The sequence below is a fragment of the Pituophis catenifer genome, unplaced genomic scaffold, assembly GCF_029215685.1.
Source record: "Pituophis catenifer annectens isolate HBS135680 unplaced genomic scaffold, rPitCat1.0.hap2 SCAF_1, whole genome shotgun sequence".
Classification (NCBI taxonomy): Eukaryota; Metazoa; Chordata; class Lepidosauria; order Squamata; family Colubridae; genus Pituophis; species Pituophis catenifer.
In genome coordinates this window covers 245,599,215-245,621,201 of record NW_027256881.1, presented here as the reverse complement: position 1 = coordinate 245,621,201, position 21,987 = coordinate 245,599,215, and the positions used below count along the sequence as shown (strand labels likewise).

At 42.0% G+C, this 21,987-nt stretch overlaps 1 protein-coding gene across 1 annotated transcript in view; it reads right to left on the bottom strand.

Moving 5' to 3' along the window:
• The window catches only part of MUC5AC (mucin 5AC, oligomeric mucus/gel-forming), an 81,167-nt gene that overhangs the window by 18,871 nt on the left and 40,309 nt on the right, over positions 1 to 21,987 (bottom strand). Inside the window, 10 exon segments of the mRNA XM_070935046.1 lie at positions 61 to 130; positions 871 to 1,049; positions 3,663 to 3,864; positions 6,157 to 6,340; positions 8,273 to 8,523; positions 8,674 to 8,845; positions 12,156 to 12,367; positions 13,171 to 18,908; positions 19,281 to 19,916; positions 20,289 to 21,889. Coding sequence (XP_070791147.1) covers positions 61 to 130; positions 871 to 1,049; positions 3,663 to 3,864; positions 6,157 to 6,340; positions 8,273 to 8,523; positions 8,674 to 8,845; positions 12,156 to 12,367; positions 13,171 to 18,908; positions 19,281 to 19,916; positions 20,289 to 21,889 — 9,245 coding nt within the window.

Below are 21,987 nucleotides of genomic sequence, written 5' to 3'. Positions count from 1 at the left end.
ATGTTGTTCATTTCATCATGACAATTATAAACTTTCACAGCTCTTTTGAGTTTTTCTTACCTGTTATCACAGGTGGGAGGATTGATGGGGCCACATGGATCGTATACTTTATCTGTAGGGCAGCTAAAGGCTATAAGAGAAAAATGTTCATCATAATATAGAAATGTATTTTTCATACATTTTGCATTTGGAAAAAAGTTTCAGTACAACTTTTTTTCTCATTATCTTTCCATCCATTATTCTATTTACACATGGGGAACAAAAGGAGAAAAATAAAACACCCCAGGAACTACAACAATAACAACATTTATTAACAGCATGAACATTTGTACTGCTACAAACTGCCTAGACTAGAGTCATTTAGATGAGATGGACAGTGTAATTAATTATTTGATTATATAATTATAATTAATAATTAATAGAAATAGAATTATATGATTATAAACTTATAAAAATATTAATTGAATTAAATAAGCAGGAATAAACAATGATTCCAGCCACATGCATCTGTTATTTTTCACATAATTTTGGCTTTGTTCATACACACACAAACACACATACCAACTTTTTGTATAACTGTGCCCTAAACTGGGCATATTTCTTTCAAATCACAGTTTTTAATGAAATACATTGTCTATCTGGAAGAATAGCAGTTGAATATTCTTGTGTTTATTAAGAAAATGTTTAATTGGTAAATAAATCAGAACTTCTTTCTAGTACCCTTCTTTCTCTCGGTATCACTTTTTTGAATGCCACACCAAATTCTCACTGAAGATATATTTAAAAAGCTCAAAATGAGGAAAGAAGGAAAGAAGGAATTATCATATAATAAGAAAACACAGTAAGATGCCTTGATATCCCAGAACTTACGGCATTTATCATTGGTCTTCCCTCGCCAATCGATACAAACACCTTTAGAGGCACAGAGAGAAGCATATATCTCTAATCCTGAACACTGCATGGAGATATTTTTCATATGGCAAGCATCAAAGATGCAGCCTCGGAAGTAGGGATCCGGAGGTATGATCTCATGGCACTCAGAGAAGATTCTGCAAACATACAAAAAGTACTTGTAAAATGAATATCTCTGAATAAGTACAAATTGATTTACTCATTTAATTGAAGTTTCTTTTAAATCATGGAATGAATTCTAAATGAAAAATGAAAGGGAATGATTTTTTTTTTAAAAGTCAGAATGTGGAATTTCTGGTGCCAAAGAACTTTCCACAAGGATTAGACTATGAGGTTTTCCAGATATAAAATCTATCTATTATAAAAGGACAGTTTTCTGGAGTTATGTGAACTTTCAGTGATTCTGCAAATGTACATTAAACCAACAGAATGGAAAGGATTTAAAGAACATTTTACTACACTATGCTTACCACTCATATCACATTTTTGAGCACACTTTTTAATCAGCAACCATGGATGTGTTATAATTGTGGAGAAATACCATTTGAGAAGGATTGTCATTTTTGTACATTATTTATCATTGGAGGCATCATTGGAACCTGCCCCTTGTTGTTGCTGGTTTGAGTTTCCCAACTGAAAGATGTTTACTCTTAGAAGTGCTGTTCAGCCCACTTCTGCTTATCCCTATTATAACTTCCTCCTCCTCCTTCTTTGCTCCCATCTTTATCCCAAACTTACAGGAAACAAAAACACATTGTCTTTTCTTATTAACATATTGTCATAAACAGTTTACATGTTCTTTCAGATTTTGAACATCTTTTTCTAGATCCTTGTAAGGACTTGGTTCCACTAACAGTTGCATCCAAATTGGATCCTGGTGAAAGACTTGAGGGATTCTAGCTAAAGTTATCTAAAAAAAACCCCTCTGCAATATCCTTAGAAAATAGATTTTTCTGGTTAGATATCAGGCTGGATTATCCTCTCTTCTAGTTTTCTGCTTGTGGGCTTGATATATGAATATAAAGTGGCACAGCTGGATAGGTTATGCCTGCATTTCCATCCCAAGCTTGCTAAATGAAATGTGAGAATGTTTAGAATGTGAGCCAAACTGTCCATTTTAGAACTCTGCTCTTGTGAAATCTAATTTTAACCATGCTTGTTCACCAAACAGTTTGTATAGACTAGCAGTGTTATACTCTGTTGTAGCCTTTCTCAAATCTTCTACCCTGGATGAAGTCTTGAAATAATTTTCAGGTGTCAGGGACACTCTGCATAAAATTATATCTAAAGCTAGCTTTGTACGTTCTCTCTCTCTCTCCCTCCGTCCTTCCCTCCCTCCCCCCTCACTCACACACACACTGTTTTGTAGAATATCTCCCATATAACTCTAGTTGAGAAAGGCTGCTCCACTGTATGGCCCATCAAACAAGACTTATTACTGCAGAGATCTAAATTTTGGTATAATTTTCTATTGTATGACACTCAAGTTTGTAGACTAAGATAATGCATTTGGTTGAGAGAGAAGCAGAGGGACGAGGAGAGAGAGAATTTTCTGTTTATCAGAGGATATTGGTCAGAATCCATAAACAGGATTCTTTGAGTGAAAACGGTTTCTGCTTAGAATCAGGATTTGTCTCTGATACTGGAGCTTCCAACAAGCCTTCAAAATCTACTGGAATATTCCTAAATCTTTGTTCCTAATATCCTGTTTGGGCATAGTCTCAGAAATATTTCCTCACCTAAACAGAGAAACAAAATGACCAACATGTCTATGGAGATTCTCAGTCATCCAGGTCATGGCTGTCCCAAAGGTGTGTTTTTTCAAGAGGCAATTGGACTTCCTTGTTTTTCTTTGAAGACATTTCGCTTCCCATCCAAGAAGCTTCTTCAGTTCTGACTGAATGGTGGGGAGTAGAAGGATTTATATTCCTTGCAGACAGCTGGACATTTGCATTCTTTTAGCAGGTCGTTAAAGTCACCTGAAGGTTTATCTGTGTCATCAGGGTCACCTGAGTGGTACAAATTGATGTGGAGTCTTCTTGGAACTGTTGAACTGTTTCTACAACACAGTCCTTTCAACAGTTCCAAGGAGGCTCCACATCCAATCTGTGATGATACAGATAAACCTCCAGGTGATTTTAACAACCAGCTAAAAGAATGCAAATGTCCAGCTGTCTGCAAGGAGTATAAATCCTTTCATTCCCCACCATTTAGTCAGAGCTGAAGAAGCTTTTTGGATGAGAGTTGAAACGTCTTCAAAGAAAAACCAGAAAAGTCCAGCTTGGGACAAAATGACCAATAGTGGGCAAAAAATAGGTGCGAACCAGGGCAACCTTTGACTTCCCACCGGTTTTATCATTGAGTTTCCTTATGGAAATGTGGCAGGGAACATCAGAAATGTCCCTTCTCCTGCCCTCCCAATAGAGAGATAAAAGTCTACTACTCAGTGGGAGAGGGAAGGAGAGAGGGATTGCAGGACTGGCTGGGAAACTGTCATAGAATGTTGAAAATTAAGATCATGTGACTGCAGCAGCAACCCAGCAGCACTGAAACAGCCACAATTTTTGCAATTTCATTCTCTCGGGAGTCATGAGTCCAGGAATTTGTATGCCTTCTGTAAGTTACCACATTTGAGGTACCTTGGTTCAAAAACTGTTGTTCTGCTGGGTTAAAGATAGTGAAACAAGAGTTTTAGTAGTATCTATATTCACTGGATGCCAAAAATAAATATAAAATAATTCCTATCTTACTCATTCAAAATAAGGGAACAGAGAGGAGCTGTGCTACATATTTCAGGTAAAGGTGTAATTTCAGTTGGTACAGATGGTGTTGGTCCGAAGCAGTAATTCTTTTTAGGATCAGGCACTCTCCAATGGGGAGCCATGTGGGGGCAATCTGTTACTTCACCGTTTGGTAAGCGACATTCATCTTTTATATTGTTAGTGCAAGTACCTGGGGAAAATAACATGAAAACATATGTAGAGGACAAAACATTTGTGATCTCAGGCCAATTAAGCAGACAACACTTCTTGCAAGTATGGAAGAAGTAAAAATATCAGAATGGCCACATAGTTTAGTGACTCAGGCAGAGGAAGATATGGAAGAAAGATCAAGCAGAGGAAGTGCCATGGCAAGTAACACCCTGCATGGGCTGTACTATCAAAAGATAGGTGAAGTGGCAGACATTGGGAAATCCAACCAGTGGTGGAAAGAGCTGGACTAAAAGACAGCACTGTGGTAGTTATCATAGCAGCACATGAACAGGCACTAAAGCACTAAGCACCAGATATCTATGGAGATTCTCAGTCATCCAGGTTATGGGTGTTCCAAAGATGCTTTTTCAAGAGGCAACTGGGCTTTCTGGTTTTTTTCTTTAAAACATTTCACTTCTCATCCAAGAAGCTTCTTGAGCTGAAGACCAATTGCCTCTGAAAAAGCACCTTTGGGACAAGCACCAGATACATAGAAGAAGGGGTCTACCTCACTAGGCAGGACCTGAAGTACAGACTATGCAGAGAGACCTCAGCACTACTGATAGGGGCAGGATGTACGATGCAAGCAGGAGCAGCTTATACTGAATGGCACAAACAAGTAGTTGGCACTGTGTACAGGAACATCTGTATAGTGTATAGACTCTCAAGTTCAGATGGGAGATTCCACAGAAGGCTGAGGAGAATAACAGCCTTCTGTTATTAGATCTTATACCCATAAGATCCTGTGGGACTTTCAGATCCAGACAAGACCAATTAATCAGACATCATGGTAGTAGACCAAAAGACAACTTTGGTAATATATGTAGTGGTGCCAAGTGACAACAATATCAGGAAGGAGTATGAAAACCTGGAGAAGTATCAGCACCTGAAGAAGGAACTAAAGAGGATGAGGAAAGAAAAGGACAAAGTGGTCCCAGTGGTGGTAGGAGGAGCACTTGGGGCTGTGACTCCTAAGCTTGAAGAGTGGCTCCAACAGATCCCAGGAATGACATCAGAATTCTTTGTTCAGAAGAGGGCGGTGCTAAGAACAGCTAAGATACTGTGCAGTACCTTCAAATTCCCAGGCCTCTAGTAGCGGACCTAATATTGAGGAAGGTACATACAATACCACCCATTGGGGTGAGAGCAGGGGTGCTATCAGCAGGTTCTGACAGGTTCTGGAGAACCGATAGCGGAAATTTTGAGTAGCTCAGAGAACCGGCAAATGTCACTTCTGGCTGGCCCCAGAGTGGGGTGGGAATGGAGATTTTGCAATATCCTTCTCCAGGAGTGGGGAGGGAATGGGGATTTTGCAATATCCTTCCCCCAGGAGTGGGGAGGGAATGGGGATTTTGCAGTATCCTTCCCCTGCCATGCCCAAACCACGCCCACCAAGTCACACTGACAGAACTGGTAGTAAAAAAAAAAATGAATTCCACCACTGGGTGAGAGGGATTATTTTTTTTCAACCCCATCTATCCCTTGGGTAAAGCAGATAACATGAATCCAATCTCTTTTTTTAGCTCTTTATTCAGTTTCACAATGCTGTTGGAACACTCTCCAGCTTGAGTTTCCCTATTTCAATAAACAGCATGCACTTTCTTCTGCCAACAGACCACTACTTAAAAAATGATGGTACCAAAACTTTGAAACATACTACAGCAGGGGTCTCCAACCTTGGCAACTTTAAGACTTGTGGGCTTCAACTTCCAGAGTTCTTCAGCCAGCTTTGCTTTGTTGGCTGAGGAACTCTGGGAGTTGAAATCTACAAGTCTTAAAGTTGCCAAGATTAGAGACCCCTGTACTACAGTATACTTAGTAGCAAGAGAAGGTGTTCTGCAGTTGTTTGCAAGAGTTGACAGAAAAGCAGGAGAAAAAGGTTTTCGAGAGAAAATAGGAAGAGAACTTGCACTCTTTATCACATGTTAGTGAAGAAGGCAGCTTTTGTCTCGTTAACTACGACACCCTGTAGAACTGCTTCTAAAGCTTCTAGGCTATTTTACTGAATACTCCTGGAAAAAAATATCATTTCCTTTCAGACAAATGATATATTTTTCCATTTTTATTTATATCAGTAATTAGAAGTTCTAATATCCAGGCTGAAATGAAAAATAAGCGACATTTTGGCAAGAGAATAGTTTAACTAGAGAAACAAGCATATTTCTAAGAGCAAATATATAAAGTGTTGTTTCAAGTACTTTAAATGTATAAGAGTTTGCAAATATTTCATGGAATAACAAAAGCTTTGATGGGATTAAACTGTTTTACTTACCACATTGTCCTTCAGTGTTGTTGTAAAACTTGCTGAATGGAAGTTTTACTGAGAAGATTGTACCACTATAGGTGACAAAAGTTTCGATTTCAGAAATTTCAACCACCATATCAATACCAATTGTGTAAATATAAATGCCATCTTTCTGGAAACTTGTCTTGATGAGTTTCCCATTGAAATAGATCTGCACAGAAGAATAATTTTGCATCAGAGAGCTATTTTGTATCAGAAAAAAAAATAGATTACCCATACTTTAAAAAAATAATGCACCTGCATGTTACAAATAATTATCTACACATTTTGGATAGATTTGCTTACTCCAATTATTAATTAAGAAATATGTATTTTATTTTCTAGCAAAATAAAATTACTTGACCTTAGTGTGCATGTAACTTTGGAAAATTTTAGGGAGGCTGGTTCCCTCTTCTGAGGTGGCTTTCCAAGGATATGACATACATCTGCTAAGAAAGGCTGCATGGATCTAGTCACACTTGTGATTTATACTAAGAGGTGCTTCAGATAGTCACCAAAAGAGATCCTCTTTTTTCCCTTCAGGGATCACTGTGAACCTGAACCTGCTTTAAGACTTTGATTGGCCTTAATTATTTGTATCTTTGCCTCTCTAAGCAAACCAAACCAAACCAAATAAGTAGTACATAATCCTCCTATTTTTATAATATACTATAAATATTATCCATAAGAATGCTTTGTGCTCTTTTATGCAAAACTAACTTTACATGGCTATATTTCTTAATAAAACCAATAATTAGGCATTCCATTTAAGAAATATCACTTCTTTCTTTTACCTCCATGCTGTGTTTTTGAGATTGTTATTTAGACTTAAGATAAATCCATCTGTGTATATTTACAATTTGGTGTGTCTCAGCCAGCTGTGAAATCCCCCCGGTTCTATCCGGCTCACCGAACCGGTAGCGCCGGTGGTGGGAGGCTTCGCCCACCCACCGGGACATCATTACGTCCTGGTTTTTTACCATCTGTGCATGCTTAGAAGAGGCGCACACTCCCGTTCCCGAACCAGTAGCGAAGGTAAGTGGATTTCACCGCTGGTCTCAGCCATTACATAAAGCCTGAAATGCTGGGGTGCCTCCTCCTACTACTACTACTATCACCACTATTACTACAGCTATCTTCTTTCATGATTCACAAAAGTAAACATATTAGATTTTTCAATGTTCTTCACTGTTCTATAAATTGGTTTCAATTTATAGTGATCTCCACTACAGATGAAAAGTAGCTTTTCTACCCCTCCTCTTTCTGCTCAGATCTTTAGATAAGCATACTATACCTTTAACTTCATTAATTGATGGCTAAAAGCTTAAACAAATCTCACTATCTTCTAGGCATCAATACATGAGAATATAGGTAGTCCTCAACTTACGACAACAATCGAGCCCAAAATTTCTGTTGTTAAGTGAGACATTTGTTAAGTTAGCTTTGCTCCATTTTACAATCTTTCTTGCTTCAGTTATTAAGTGAATCATTGCAGTTGATAAGTTTGTAACCCGGTTGTTAAGTGAATTGGGCTTCAACATTAACTTTGCTTGTCAGAAGGTTGCAAATGGTGATCATATGACCTTGGGACACAGCAACGGTCATAAATACGAACCAGTTGCCAAGCATCTGAATTTTGATCACATGATCATGGGCATGTGACTGCAAAGGTCGTAACTGAAAAACAGTCATAAGTCACTTTTTTTCAATGCTTTTGTAATTTTGAACAGTCACTAAATGAACTGTTGTAAGTTGAGCACTACCTGTACTGCACTTCTTTATTCAGAAATATTATTTCTGAATAATATTTGAATAATTATAATTATTCAAATATTCAAATAATTATTAATAATTATTTCTGAATAATATTATTTCTGAATAAGCAAGACTAGGATTGCATGATTCTAAAGGTACTTGAAACATTTTGCATGGGGCTAATCGTGCCCTTATGTGGGAAGACTTTCATTTTCGCGGACGTTCTCACCCCACTGCGATAACTGACACATGTCCCAGTTTTTTTCCAGAGAATTAAATAAGTTTGAGGAATGAGTGGAGGTTATTGTACTGCATGTGAATGGCACCAGATCTCACTTTCAAATTTTACCTTGTTAATGTCTATCCCATTAAAGTGTTGGTGAGTTAACACAATGACTGAAGATTTGTAGTGTATAATAATAGACTGGGGACAGGAAAGTTGATCTTCTGTGTCACAGTAGTAATTATCAATAAGAATTTTAAAGTTATTATATTTTGGTATAATTTGCTGCACCAATACATAAGTGCAATTGTCCTGGAAAGTGTAGTAGACTCCATCAAATGTGATAAAGTGAGGATCACCCCAGCCACTACAAATACCTGATAAATAAAAGAAAAAAGGTAACAATTAGGACCTTAAAAAATACTGCACCTCGAGATTAATATCAACGAAATAACTCATATATTATCAAAAGCTGATCACACTTCATTATTATCACAAAGCCATTCAGAAATAACATTTGAACTTACATTCACATTCATAGTGATAACAACATCCATCCTTTGAGAGAACCTTTACTGGTGCGTAGCCATTTTCACAAATAATCTTCTGTACCGGTGGACACTCCACTTTACTTATCACAATGTTGTTGTTTCCTAAACAAGTTGCTTTAGTGCAATTTTGTATCCACGTCTCACCCTCCTGGGAATAGAAAAAAAATTGTTTACAGTTTTACTCAACAAAGCTCTCTGTGTCTATTCATATATTTCATATACGTTAAATTATGTTTCATGAGTAATAAAGAGGGAAGAGAACATTTTTGCTCTGTCTAACTGAGATTTGGCTTTTGGTCCCTACATTTTATAACTTAATTCAGAAAAATCTTGATGTCATGATCCTTCCTTTCCTTTCTTTAAACAAGCTTGCTAGAGAGGAGACACTTCTTGGAAAAACATTTGCCCATCTGATGACATTCTGTTTGAGTAACTACCAGATATACATAACTTGACATGATGTAGGACGTTTATTTATAACATTCTATTTCCCATTAAACTTCAATTCTGCATCAGTTCAAAGCATTTTTTGTAGTTCTCTCAGTGGTGGGTTGCCCCCGGTTCGGACCGGTTCTATAGAACCGGCGTGAGACTCCACCCACTGACCCTGATGTCATCAGAAGCGATCTGCGCATGTGCAGAAGCAGGGCACGTGCGTGAGTGAAGCAAGCGTGCGCATCCTGTAGCGAACCAGTAGTAAAGGTAAGTAGAACCTACCCCTGAGTTCTCTGAGTTGCATAATCTTTCTGTTCTTAAGTGGAATGTCTGGAATTTGACATTTGTGAAGTTTTACCTCAGCATCCAAAGTCCAGATCTTTTAACACATTCCTATTTCCTGATCAGGTTGATAAATATGAAGTAGGAAACAAGCTCACCCAAAAGGAGGACAAATCTGGTTTTAAGATGATCCCATACCAAAAGGAAGGGTAGACAGGAGGGGAAAAAAATAGATTAAAAATCCCATATGATGCTCATCTACCCTACTTTTTTTTTTTAATTTGATTTATATGCCGCCCTTCTCCGGAGACTCAGGGCAGCTTACAATGCATTAAGCAATAGCCTTCATACTTTTGTATATTTATACAAAGTCAGCTTATTGCCCCCACAAACTGGGTCCTCAATTTACCTACCTTAGAAAGGATGGAAGGCTGAGTCAACCTTGAGCCTGGTGAGATTCGAACTTACAGTAATTGCAGACAGCTGGTGTTAATCACAATGCTTTCAGTCTGCTGAGCCACCAGGCCCCTTTGGCAATGTTCTAGCTAAGGTCAGTCCTGGAGATCTCTTTTTCCCCAAGTAAGCATAAATTCTCTGCACCCCACCACCATCACCCCAGAAAAGGGGGAGCTAGTGCCAGGATTTGTTTTAATGAAGTAATAAATACTAATTAAAAGTTATTGCCTATAAAATACAATTCTGTGTATTGTGCCAAGTCAATCTTGAAGTGTTTTGCCCTGTCTCCTTTCTAGAGGGGAGAGAGGGGGTGGGGGCAGGAAGGGAGGGAGGGAGGGAGGGAGGGAGGGAGAGGAGAGAGTGAGCTGGTCCAGTCACTAGGTGGCTTTATTAGTTTAAGGCAGGATTAGAATTCACAATCCCCCAGTTTCTAGCTTGGTGCCTGTAAACACCACATCGAAATGGTTTTTAAAATAAGATATATAATATACAAGCTTAATAGAACCCCATCTCTGTGCCAGTTGCCAAGTTATCCTCATTGTAATCACATGGCTGTAATAATTGCAACTTTCAGGATCAGTCATAAGTCTCCTTTTCAGTGCTGTTGTAACCCTGAATGGCCTTTGAATAAGTGGTCAGTAGGAAAGTACTTAATTGCAAAACTATCCATATATCAAGCATAAATTTCCTTTGTTCCTTGATTTATACTAGTTTTATAGCACCAAATAAAATGGTTGATTAGCAATATTGCCCAGATGATGTCACTCCTTAATGCCCTCATTGTTGTGGCTCCGTCCTCCGAGCCTATCTTATCAGAGGAAGAAGGCTCCGAACATGAAGGAGAGGAGACGGCCAGGCCTCCCTCTCCAGGACCCTCCTCTCTGGCAATGCCTCAGGTGTCTCCCGAAGGAGAAGAGATTGGCCAGGAGCCAGGTGTTTCTGAGCCATCGGATAGTGACGAAGAAACATTGTGGTTGGACCCACGCCAGCATTGGAGAGACAAGCGTGCGCAGCAGAAAAGGAGGCGTGCCAGAGATTAAGCTGAGTCACTGGACCACACCCCGCAGGCTATAAAAGGGAGTGTGGTGGCCATTCGGACTCTGTGACGGACAAAGATAATCTCTGGCGAGGCACTTCGCACCTTTGGACACAACGCCTAATTGCTGCGGATTTAATTACAAACTGGACTATTCAAACTGTGTGTATTTTTGTCTGTGTTATCGGAGTAAAAGTTCTTGGCAGGCAGCCACGGAGTTGCTGCCAAGTTCCTTATCACTGACGTTGAGTGTTTGAAGAGTTTATTTAACCCTCGATTGGCTGGTTGGGTGTGTGCATGGTACAGGGACAGAACACTCATCCTCTCAGAGTGGCTCTTTCCTCAGAATAAGGCATTGCATATCAAATCAGGGTGAACTTCAAGGCTGCTTAGTCCTTTGTTTTGAGAATAAAGGCTTCAGAGCAAGTCTTTGGCCCTGGGTAGTTGTTTCAGAGAGCCATGCCACTTGCTTTTCTGTTGTAATATAGCAGAAAACAACTAGCAGTCCTAGATCAGGGAAAGTTATTGTGCTGTCCACTGTGCCCTGGTCAGACCTCACTTGGTACTGTGTCCAGTTTTGGCACTTCAGTTCAAACATGGTAGGACAAATTTGAGTGAATTCAGATAGTGAAGGCTCTGGAAACCAAACCCAGTAAGATGGTTAAAAGATAGGACAGGTTTAATAAAGATTAAAAGTGGACATACAGCAGGAGACTTTATGTATCTGAAGAGCAATTGGAATGTATACTTTATCTGCATGTAATTTTTGTGAAACATACATTTTGCAAGCAACTATATCTGAATAAAATACACTTTGCCGTACAAGATTCCTTAGTATCAGCAAAGCTCTGTACTGTGAGGGAACTAGGTGGTTCTAAAATGTGATAAGCAAACAGACGCTCTTCCAGATAATAGCAACTTTTTTAAAATTGAGGTATCACTTGCTTTCTGTTCAGAAATTGTAATTTGAATCACTTCATGCTTGTTTCACATAATTCCACATGATGACTTGCCTTTATAGCACTGTGGTACTGAGGGCTGGAGATGTATGAAGGAAAAGAGGGATTCTGGGATTCCAGATCGGGTTAGTGCCATGTGTGACATAAACTCCAATAATCACATTTGGAATAGAGAAAGGTTAACTTCTCCTTCCCTGGCCAAAAACATCCAACATATTTCTGGAAAACACATTACACTGAAAACATGATTATCAAAGATTACAAAAAAAAAAAAAAAAAAAAACCCCTACCTCCCGGGGTGGAACAGCATCAGGACAGCCTGGTGGTAGAGTAGTACCAGCAGTACTGGTAGTAGGAGTGGTGGAGACGATTGTGGGAGTTGAGGTGGGTTTGGTTGTAGTTGATACACATGGCCCTTTGTATCTTTCAATGGAACATGTGCTATCACAAATGGCGAAATAAAGGCAGCCATCGCTGTCGGTTTGCTTATATATCACTTCACCTGGAAGGGGAAGAACAACAACATTTCAGTAGGATTTGAGAAAGCTATCAAATAAGTGCATACATAACAAACACAATGATAGAGAAAAGTCTGCCACACAAATCAAAAAGGAGAAATGCAGAATGGGTATGCTGCAGATCCTGTCAGCCAAAGAGTATTGGCTGGTGAAGGCCCGAAAAATTAGCTTTTTCCACAGTGATCCCTGCTATACTGTATGGAACATCCTCCCTCCATATATTGAAATGGGCCCAATTCTGTTAGCCCTTTGCAAGACCCTAAAATCCTGTTTTTCTTCCAGTACCTGGGTGCTAAATGTGTCAAAGTCCCAGTTTCCTTGCTGTATTAATAACAGGACATTTAATTACTACTATGCGTGGTGCAGTAATCTAGAGGTTGAGCTCTCGCCTCACAGTCATGAGGCTGTGAGTTCAATCAACGTAGAGGCAGATATTTCTCTCTGTGTGCACAATGAGAACGTATCTGCTGAACAAAGATCCGCATTGGTGACAGGAAGGGCATCCATCCGTTAAACCACTCTACTAGCTGCATTCAGTTGCCTAGACTCTACCCCACATGGGATTATGGGGTCATTAAATGATGATGATTTAATTGCTACTATGTGTATTTAATTTGGATGCCATGATTATTTTATTAAATTCTTTTTAGTATTTTTAGTGTAATAACATTTTTGAATTGTAAACCACCTAGACCAATTGCCCAAGAAGAGTGACTATAAAGTCAAATAAGCAAATAAATACAAAAAATCCAAATTTTAGCTGAAAGTTATTGAAATAAACACTTACCAGGCATATAAATATTTTCCCCAATTTGGCAAAAGCAATGACTTGTGCTGCTTCCTATGGTGGTGGTTGAAGATGTAATACTTGAGGTGGGTTGAGGTACCATTGTGGTTATCACTTCCTGTGTCATTGTTGAACCTGGGAGGGTTGAGCTAGAAGTGGTGGTGGGTGGTAAGGTTGTTGTTTTGCATTCGGGGTTTTCTTCGCAACAAAGCACCCTTACCCTGAAATTAAAGCATTGCTTAGTTTTTCCAGTTTGGTCTTTATTGTAGCATATCAGTCCAACTGTGACATCACACTGAACGACTTGACCAAGTTGTTCAATGCTTAGGTCTGGGTGGTTTACAGCTTGACATTGTATATCTATCGGCTTTTCACAGAATCTCCCTCCCGCAGCTCGGATGTTGCTGTAAGTTTCAAGGTCTCCTCCTTCAGGTCCAGAAGTGGGAAAGACAGCATCAAACCATTCTGACCATTGGCAGGTGACAGGCGCACATGTGGTCGTTGGTGGAGCGGTCGTAGTGAGAGTTGTTGTTGGGGTGGGTAACTGGGTAGTGGTAGGCAAAGCAGTTGTGGTTACTATGGGAGTTGTGGGAGAGATAACTGTCGTTGTGATGGTGGGAGTTGTTTCTTTGGTGGTACTGCTGGTGGTGGTTATTACTGTTGAGGTGGGTGGTAAGGTTGTTTTTTTGCATTCGGGGTTTTCTTCACAACAAAGCACCCTTACCCTGAAATTAAAGCATTGCTTAGTTTCTCCAGTTTGGTCTTTATTGTAGCATATCAGTCCAACTGTGACATCACACTGAACGACTTGACCAAGTTGTTCAATGCTTAGGTCTGGGTGATTTACAGCTTCACATTGTATATTTATAGGCTTTTCACAGAATCTCCCTCCCGCGGCTCGGATGTTGCTGTAAGTTTCAAGGTCTCCTCCTTCAGGTCCAGAAGTGGGAAAGACAACATCAAACCATTCTGACCATTGGCAGGTGACAGGCGCACATGTGGTCGTTGGTGGAGCGGTCGTACTGAGAGTTGTTGTTGGTGTGGGTAACTGGGTAGTGGTGGGCAAAGCAGTTGTGGTTCCTATGGGAGTTGTGGGAGAGATAACTGTTGTCGTGATTCTGGGAGTAGTTTCTTTGGTGGTACTGCTAGTGGTGGTTATCACTGTTGAGGTGGGTGGTACGGTTGTTTTTTTGCATTCGGGGTTTTCTTCGCAACAAAGCACCCTTACCCTGAAATTAAAGCATTGCTTAGTTTTTCCAGTTTGGTCTTTATTGTAGCATATCAGTCCAACTGTGACATCACACTGAACGACTTGACCAACCTGTTCAATGCTTAGGTCTGGGTGATTTACAGCTTCACATTGTATATCTATCGGCTTTTCACAGAATCTCCCTCCCGCGGCTCGGATGTTGCTGTAAGTTTCAAGGTCTCCTCCTTCAGGTCCAGAAGTGGGAAAGACAACATCAAACCATTCTGACCATTGGCAGGTGACAGGCGCACATGTGGTCGTTGGTGGAGCGGTCGTACTGAGAGTTGTTGTTGGTGTGGGTAACTGGGTAGTGGTGGGCAAAGCAGTTGTGGTTCCTATGGGAGTTGTGGGAGAGATAACTGTTGTCGTGATTCTGGGAGTAGTTTCTTTGGTGGTACTGCTAGTGGTGGTTATCACTGTTGAGGTGGGTGGTACGGTTGTTTTTTTGCATTCGGGGTTTTCTTCGCAACAAAGCACCCTTACCCTGAAATTAAAGCATTGCTTAGTTTTTCCAGTTTGGTCTTTATTGTAGCATATCAGTCCAACTGTGACATCACACTGAACGACTTGACCAACCTGTTCAATGCTTAGGTCTGGGTGATTTACAGCTTCACATTGGATATCTATCGGCTTTTCACAGAATCTCCCTCCCGCGGCTCGGATGTTGCTGTAAGTTTCAAGGTCTCCTCCTTCAGGTCCAGAAGTGGGAAAGACAGCATCAAACCATTCTGACCATTGGCAGGTGACAGGCGCACATGTGGTTGTTGGTGGAGCGGTCGTAGTGAGAGTTGTTGTTGGGGTGGGTAACTGGGTAGTGGTAGGCAAAGCAGTTGTGGTTACTATGGGAGTTGTGGGAGAGATAACTGTCGTCGTGATGGTGGGAGTTGTTTCTTTGGTGGTACTGCTGGTGGTGGTTATTACTGTTGAGGTGGGTGGTAAGGTTGTTTTTTTGCATTCGGGGTTTTCTTCGCAACAAAGCACCCTTACCCTGAAATTAAAGCATTGCTTAGTTTCTCCAGTTTGGTCTTTATTGTAGCATATCAGTCCAACTGTGACATCACACTGAACGACTTGACCAAGTTGTTCAATGCTTAGGTCTGGGTGATTTACAGCTTCACATTGTATATTTATAGGCTTTTCACAGAATCTCCCTCCTGCGGCTCGGATGTTGCTGTAAGTTTCAAGGTCTCCTCCTTCAGGTCCAGAAGTGGGAAAGACAACATCAAACCATTCTGACCATTGGCAGGTGACAGGCGCACATGTGGTCGTTGGTGGAGCGGTCGTACTGAGAGTTGTTGTTGGTGTGGGTAACTGGGTAGTGGTGGGCAAAGCAGTTGTGGTTCCTATGGGAGTTGTGGGAGAGATAACTGTTGTCGTGATTCTGGGAGTAGTTTCTTTGGTGGTACTGCTAGTGGTGGTTATCACTGTTGAGGTGGGTGGTACGGTTGTTTTTTTGCATTCGGGGTTTTCTTCGCAACAAAGCACCCTTACCCTGAAATTAAAGCATTGCTTAGTTTTTCCAGTTTGGTCTTTATTGTAGCATATCAGTCCAACTGTGACATCACACTGAACGACTTGACCAACCTGTTCAATGCTTAGGTCTGGGTGATTTACAGCTTCACATTGGATATCTATCGGCTTTTCACAGAATCTCCCTCCCGCGGCTCGGATGTTGCTGTAAGTTTCAAGGTCTCCTCCTTCAGGTCCAGAAGTGGGAAAGACAACATCAAACCATTCTGACCATTGGCAGGTGACAGGCGCACATGTGGTCGTTGGTGGAGCGGTCGTACTGAGAGTTGTTGTTGGTGTGGGTAACTGGGTAGTGGTGGGCAAAGCAGTTGTGGTTCCTATGGGAGTTGTGGGAGAGATAACTGTCGTTGTGATGGTGGGAGTAGTTTCTTTGGTGGTACTGCTAGTGGTGGTTATCACTGTTGAGGTGGGTGGTACAGTTGTTTTTTTGCATTCGGGGTTTTCTTCACAACAAAGCACACTTATCTCGTAATTATAGCACATCTTAGATTTTCCAGTTTGGTCTTTATTGTAGCATATGAGTCCAGCTGTGACATTACACTGAACGACTTGACCAACCTGTTCAATGCTTAGGTCTGGGTGGTTTACAGCTCGACATTGTATATTTATAGGCTTTTCACAGAATCTCCCTCCAGCGGCTCGGATGTTGCTGTAAGTTTCAAGGTCTCCTCCTTCAGGTCCAGAAGTGGGAAAGACAACATCAAACCATTCTGACCATTGGCAGGTGACAGGCGCACATGTGGTCGTTGGTGGAGCGGTCGTACTGAGAGTTGTTGTTGGTGTGGGTAACTGGGTAGTGGTGGGCAAAGCAGTTGTGGTTCCTATGGGAGTTGTGGGAGAGATAACTGTCGTCGTGATGGTGGGAGTTGTTTCTTTGGTGGTACTGCTGGTGGTGGTTATCACTGTTGAGGTGGGTGGTACGGTTGTTTTTTTGCATTCGGGGTTTTCTTCGCAACAAAGCACCCTTACCCTGAAATTAAAGCATTGCTTAGTTTTTCCAGTTTGGTCTTTATTGTAGCATATCAGTCCAACTGTGACATCACACTGAACGACTTGACCAACCTGTTCAATGCTTAGGTCTGGGTGATTTACAGCTTCACATTGTATATCTATCGGCTTTTCACAGAATCTCCCTCCTGCGGCTCGGATGTTGCTGTAAGTTTCAAGGTCTCCTCCTTCAGGTCCAGAAGTGGGAAAGACAACATCAAACCATTCTGACCATTGACAGGTCACAGGCACACATGTGGTCGTTGGTGGAGCGGTCGTAGTGAGAGTTGTTGTTGGTGTGGGTAACTGGGTAGTGGTGGGCAAAGCAGTTGTGGTTCCTATGGGCGTTGTGGGAGAGATAACTGTCGTCGTGATTCTGGGAGTAGTTTCTTTGGTGGTACTGCTAGTGGTGGTTATCACTGTTGAGGTGGGTGGTACAGTTGTTTTTTTGCATTCGGGGTTTGCTTCACAACAAAGCACACTTATCTCGTAATTATAGCACATCTTAGATTTTCCAGTTTGGTCTTTATTGTAGCATATCAGTCCAGCTGTGACATTACACTGAACGACTTGACCAACCTGTTCAATGCTTAGGTCTGGGTGGTTTACAGCTCGACATTGTATATTTATAGGCTTTTCACAGAATCTCCCTCCAGCGGCTCGGATGTTGCTGTAAGTTTCAAGGTCTCCTCCTTCAGGTCCAGAAGCGGGAAAGTCAACATCAAACCATTCTGACCATTGGCAGGTGACAGGCACACATGTGGTCATTGGTGGAGCGGTTGTAGTGAGAGTAGTTGTTGGTGTGGGTAACTGGGTAGTGGTGGGCAAAGCAGTTGTGGTTACTATGGGAGTTGTGGGAGAGATAACTGTAGTCGTGATGGTGGGAGTTGTTTCTTTGGTGGTACTGCTGGTGGTGGTTATCACTGTTGAGGTGGGTGGTAAGGTTGTTTTTTTGCATTCGGGGTTTTCTTCACAACAAAGCACCCTTACCCTGAAATTAAAGCATTGCTTAGTTTCTCCAGTTTGGTCTTTATTGTAGCATATCAGTCCAACTGTGACATCACACTGAACGACTTGACCAAGTTGTTCAATGCTTAGGTCTGGGTGATTTACAGCTTCACATTGTATATTTATAGGCTTTTCACAGAATCTCCCTCCAGCGGCTCGGATGTTGCTGTAAGTTTCAAGGTCTCCTCCTTCAGGTCCAGAAGTGGGAAAGACAACATCAAACCATTCTGACCATTGACAGGTCACAGGCGCACATGTGGTCGTTGGTGGAGCGGTCGTACTGAGAGTTGTTGTTGGTGTGGGTAACTGGGTAGTGGTGGGCAAAGCAGTTGTGGTTCCTATGGGAGTTGTGGGAGAGATAACTGTTGTCGTGATTCTGGGAGTAGTTTCTTTGGTGGTACTGCTAGTGGTGGTTATCACTGTTGAGGTGGGTGGTACGGTTGTTTTTTTGCATTCGGGGTTTTCTTCACAACAAAGCACCCTTACCCTGAAATTAAAGCATTGCTTAGTTTTTCCAGTTTGGTCTTTATTGTAGCATATCAGTCCAACTGTGACATCACACTGAACGACTTGACCAAGTTGTTCAATGCTTAGGTCTGGGTGATTTACAGCTTCACATTGTATATTTATAGGCTTTTCACAGAATCTCCCTCCCGCGGCTCGGATGTTGCTGTAAGTTTCAAGGTCTCCTCCTTCAGGTCCAGAAGTGGGAAATACAACATCAAACCATTCTGACCATTGGCAGGTGACAGGCGCACATGTGGTCGTTGGTGGAGCGGTTGTAGTGAGAGTAGTTGTTGGTGTGGGTAACTGGGTAGTGGTGGGCAAAGCAGTTGTGGTTACTATGGGAGTTGTGGGAGAGATAACTGTCGTTGTGATGGTGGGAGTTGTTTCTTTGGTGGTACTGCTGGTGGTGGTTATCACTGTTGAGGTGGGTGGTAAGGTTGTTTTTTTGCATTCGGGGTTTTCTTCGCAACAAAGCACCCTTACCCTGAAATTAAAGCATTGCTTAGTTTCTCCAGTTTGGTCTTTATTGTAGCATATCAGTCCAACTGTGACATCACACTGAACGACTTGACCAAGTTGTTCAATGCTTAGGTCTGGGTGATTTACAGCTTCGCATTTTATATCTATCGGCTTTTCACAGAATCTCCCTCCTGCGGCTCGGATGTTGCTGTAAGTTTCAAGGTCTCCTCCTTCAGGTCCAGAAGTGGGAAAGACAACATCAAACCATTCTGACCATTGGCAGGTCACAGGCGCACATGTGGTCGTTGGTGGAGCGGTCGTACTGAGAGTTGTTGTTGGTGTGGGTAACTGGGTAGTGGTGGGCAAAGCAGTTGTGGTTCCTATGGGAGTTGTGGGAGAGATAACTGTTGTCGTGATTCTGGGAGTAGTTTCTTTGGTGGTACTGCTAGTGGTGGTTATCACTGTTGAGGTGGGTGGTACGGTTGTTTTTTTGCATTCGGGGTTTTCTTCACAACAAAGCACCCTTACCCTGAAATTAAAGCATTGCTTAGTTTCTCCAGTTTGGTCTTTATTGTAGCATATCAGTCCAACTGTGACATCACACTGAACGACTTGACCAAGTTGTTCAATGCTTAGGTCTGGGTGATTTACAGCTTCGCATTTTATATCTATCGGCTTTTCACAGAATCTCCCTCCTGCGGCTCGGATGTTGCTGTAAGTTTCAAGGTCTCCTCCTTCAGGTCCAGAAGTGGGAAAGACAACATCAAACCATTCTGACCATTGGCAGGTCACAGGCGCACATGTGGTCGTTGGTGGAGCGGTCGTACTGAGAGTTGTTGTTGGTGTGGGTAACTGGGTAGTGGTGGGCAAAGCAGTTGTGGTTCCTATGGGAGTTGTGGGAGAGATAACTGTTGTCGTGATTCTGGGAGTAGTTTCTTTGGTGGTACTGCTAGTGGTGGTTATCACTGTTGAGGTGGGTGGTACGGTTGTTTTTTTGCATTCGGGGTTTTCTTCACAACAAAGCACCCTTACCCTGAAATTAAAGCATTGCTTAGTTTCTCCAGTTTGGTCTTTATTGTAGCATATCAGTCCAACTGTGACATCACACTGAACGACTTGACCAAGTTGTTCAATGCTTAGGTCTGGGTGATTTACAGCTTCGCATTTTATATCTATCGGCTTTTCACAGAATCTCCCTCCTGCGGCTCGGATGTTGCTGTAAGTTTCAAGGTCTCCTCCTTCAGGTCCAGAAGTGGGAAAGACAACATCAAACCATTCTGACCATTGGCAGGTCACAGGCGCACATGTGGTCGTTGGTGGAGCGGTCGTACTGAGAGTTGTTGTTGGTGTGGGTAACTGGGTAGTGGTGGGCAAAGCAGTTGTGGTTCCTATGGGAGTTGTGGGAGAGATAACTGTTGTCGTGATTCTGGGAGTAGTTTCTTTGGTGGTACTGCTAGTGGTGGTTATCACTGTTGAGGTGGGTGGTACGGTTGTTTTTTTGCATTCGGGGTTTTCTTCACAACAAAGCACCCTTACCCTGAAATTAAAGCATTGCTTAGTTTCTCCAGTTTGGTCTTTATTGTAGCATATCAGTCCAACTGTGACATCACACTGAACGACTTGACCAAGTTGTTCAATGCTTAGGTCTGGGTGATTTACAGCTTCGCATTTTATATCTATCGGCTTTTCACAGAATCTCCCTCCTGCGGCTCGGATGTTGCTGTAAGTTTCAAGGTCTCCTCCTTCAGGTCCAGAAGTGGGAAAGACAACATCAAACCATTCTGACCATTGGCAGGTCACAGGCGCACATGTGGTCGTTGGTGGAGTGGTCGTACTGAGAGTTGTTGTTGGTGTGGGTAACTGGGTAGTGGTGGGCAAAGCAGTTGTGGTTCCTATGGGAGTTGTGGGAGAGATAACTGTTGTCGTGATTCTGGGAGTAGTTTCTTTGGTGGTACTGCTAGTGGTGGTTATCACTGTTGAGGTGGGTGGTACGGTTGTTTTTTTGCATTCGGGGTTTTCTTCACAACAAAGCACCCTTACCCTGAAATTAAAGCATTGCTTAGTTTCTCCAGTTTGGTCTTTATTGTAGCATATCAGTCCAACTGTGACATCACACTGAACGACTTGACCAAGTTGTTCAATGCTTAGGTCTGGGTGATTTACAGCTTCGCATTTTATATCTATCGGCTTTTCACAGAATCTCCCTCCTGCGGCTCGGATGTTGCTGTAAGTTTCAAGGTCTCCTCCTTCAGGTCCAGAAGTGGGAAAGACAACATCAAACCATTCTGACCATTGGCAGGTCACAGGCGCACATGTGGTCGTTGGTGGAGCGGTCGTAGTGAGAGTAGTTGTTGGTGTGGGTAACTGGGTAGTGGTGGGCAAAGCAGTTGTGGTTACTATGGGAGTTGTGGGAGAGATAACTGTCGTCGTGATGGTGGGAGTTGTTTCTTTCGTGGTACTGCTGGTGGTGGTTATCACTGTTGAGGTGGGTGGTACGGTTGTTTTTTTGCATTCGGGGTTTTCTTCGCAACAAAGCACCCTTACCCTGAAATTAAAGCATTGCTTAGTTTCTCCAGTTTGGTCTTTATTGTAGCATATCAGTCCAACTGTGACATCACACTGAACGACTTGACCAAGTTGTTCAATGCTTAGGTCTGGGTGATTTACAGCTTCACATTGTATATTTATAGGCTTTTCACAGAATCTCCCTCCCGCGGCTCGGATGTTGCTGTAAGTTTCAAGGTCTCCTCCTTCAGGTCCAGAAGTGGGAAAGACAACATCAAACCATTCTGACCATTGGCAGGTGACAGGCGCACATGTGGTCATTGGTGGAGTGGTTGTAGTGAGAGTAGTTGTTGGTGTGGGTAACTGGGTAGTGGTGGGCAAAGCAGTTGTGGTTAGTATGGGAGTTGTGGGAGAGATAACTTTCGTCGTGATGGTGGGAGTTGTTTTTTTGGTGGTTCTGCTGGTGGTGGGTAACTGGGTAGTGGTGGGCAAAGCAGTTGTGGTTACTATGGGAGTTGTGGGAGAGATAACTTTCGTCGTGATGGTGGGAGTTGTTTTTTTGGTGGTACTCC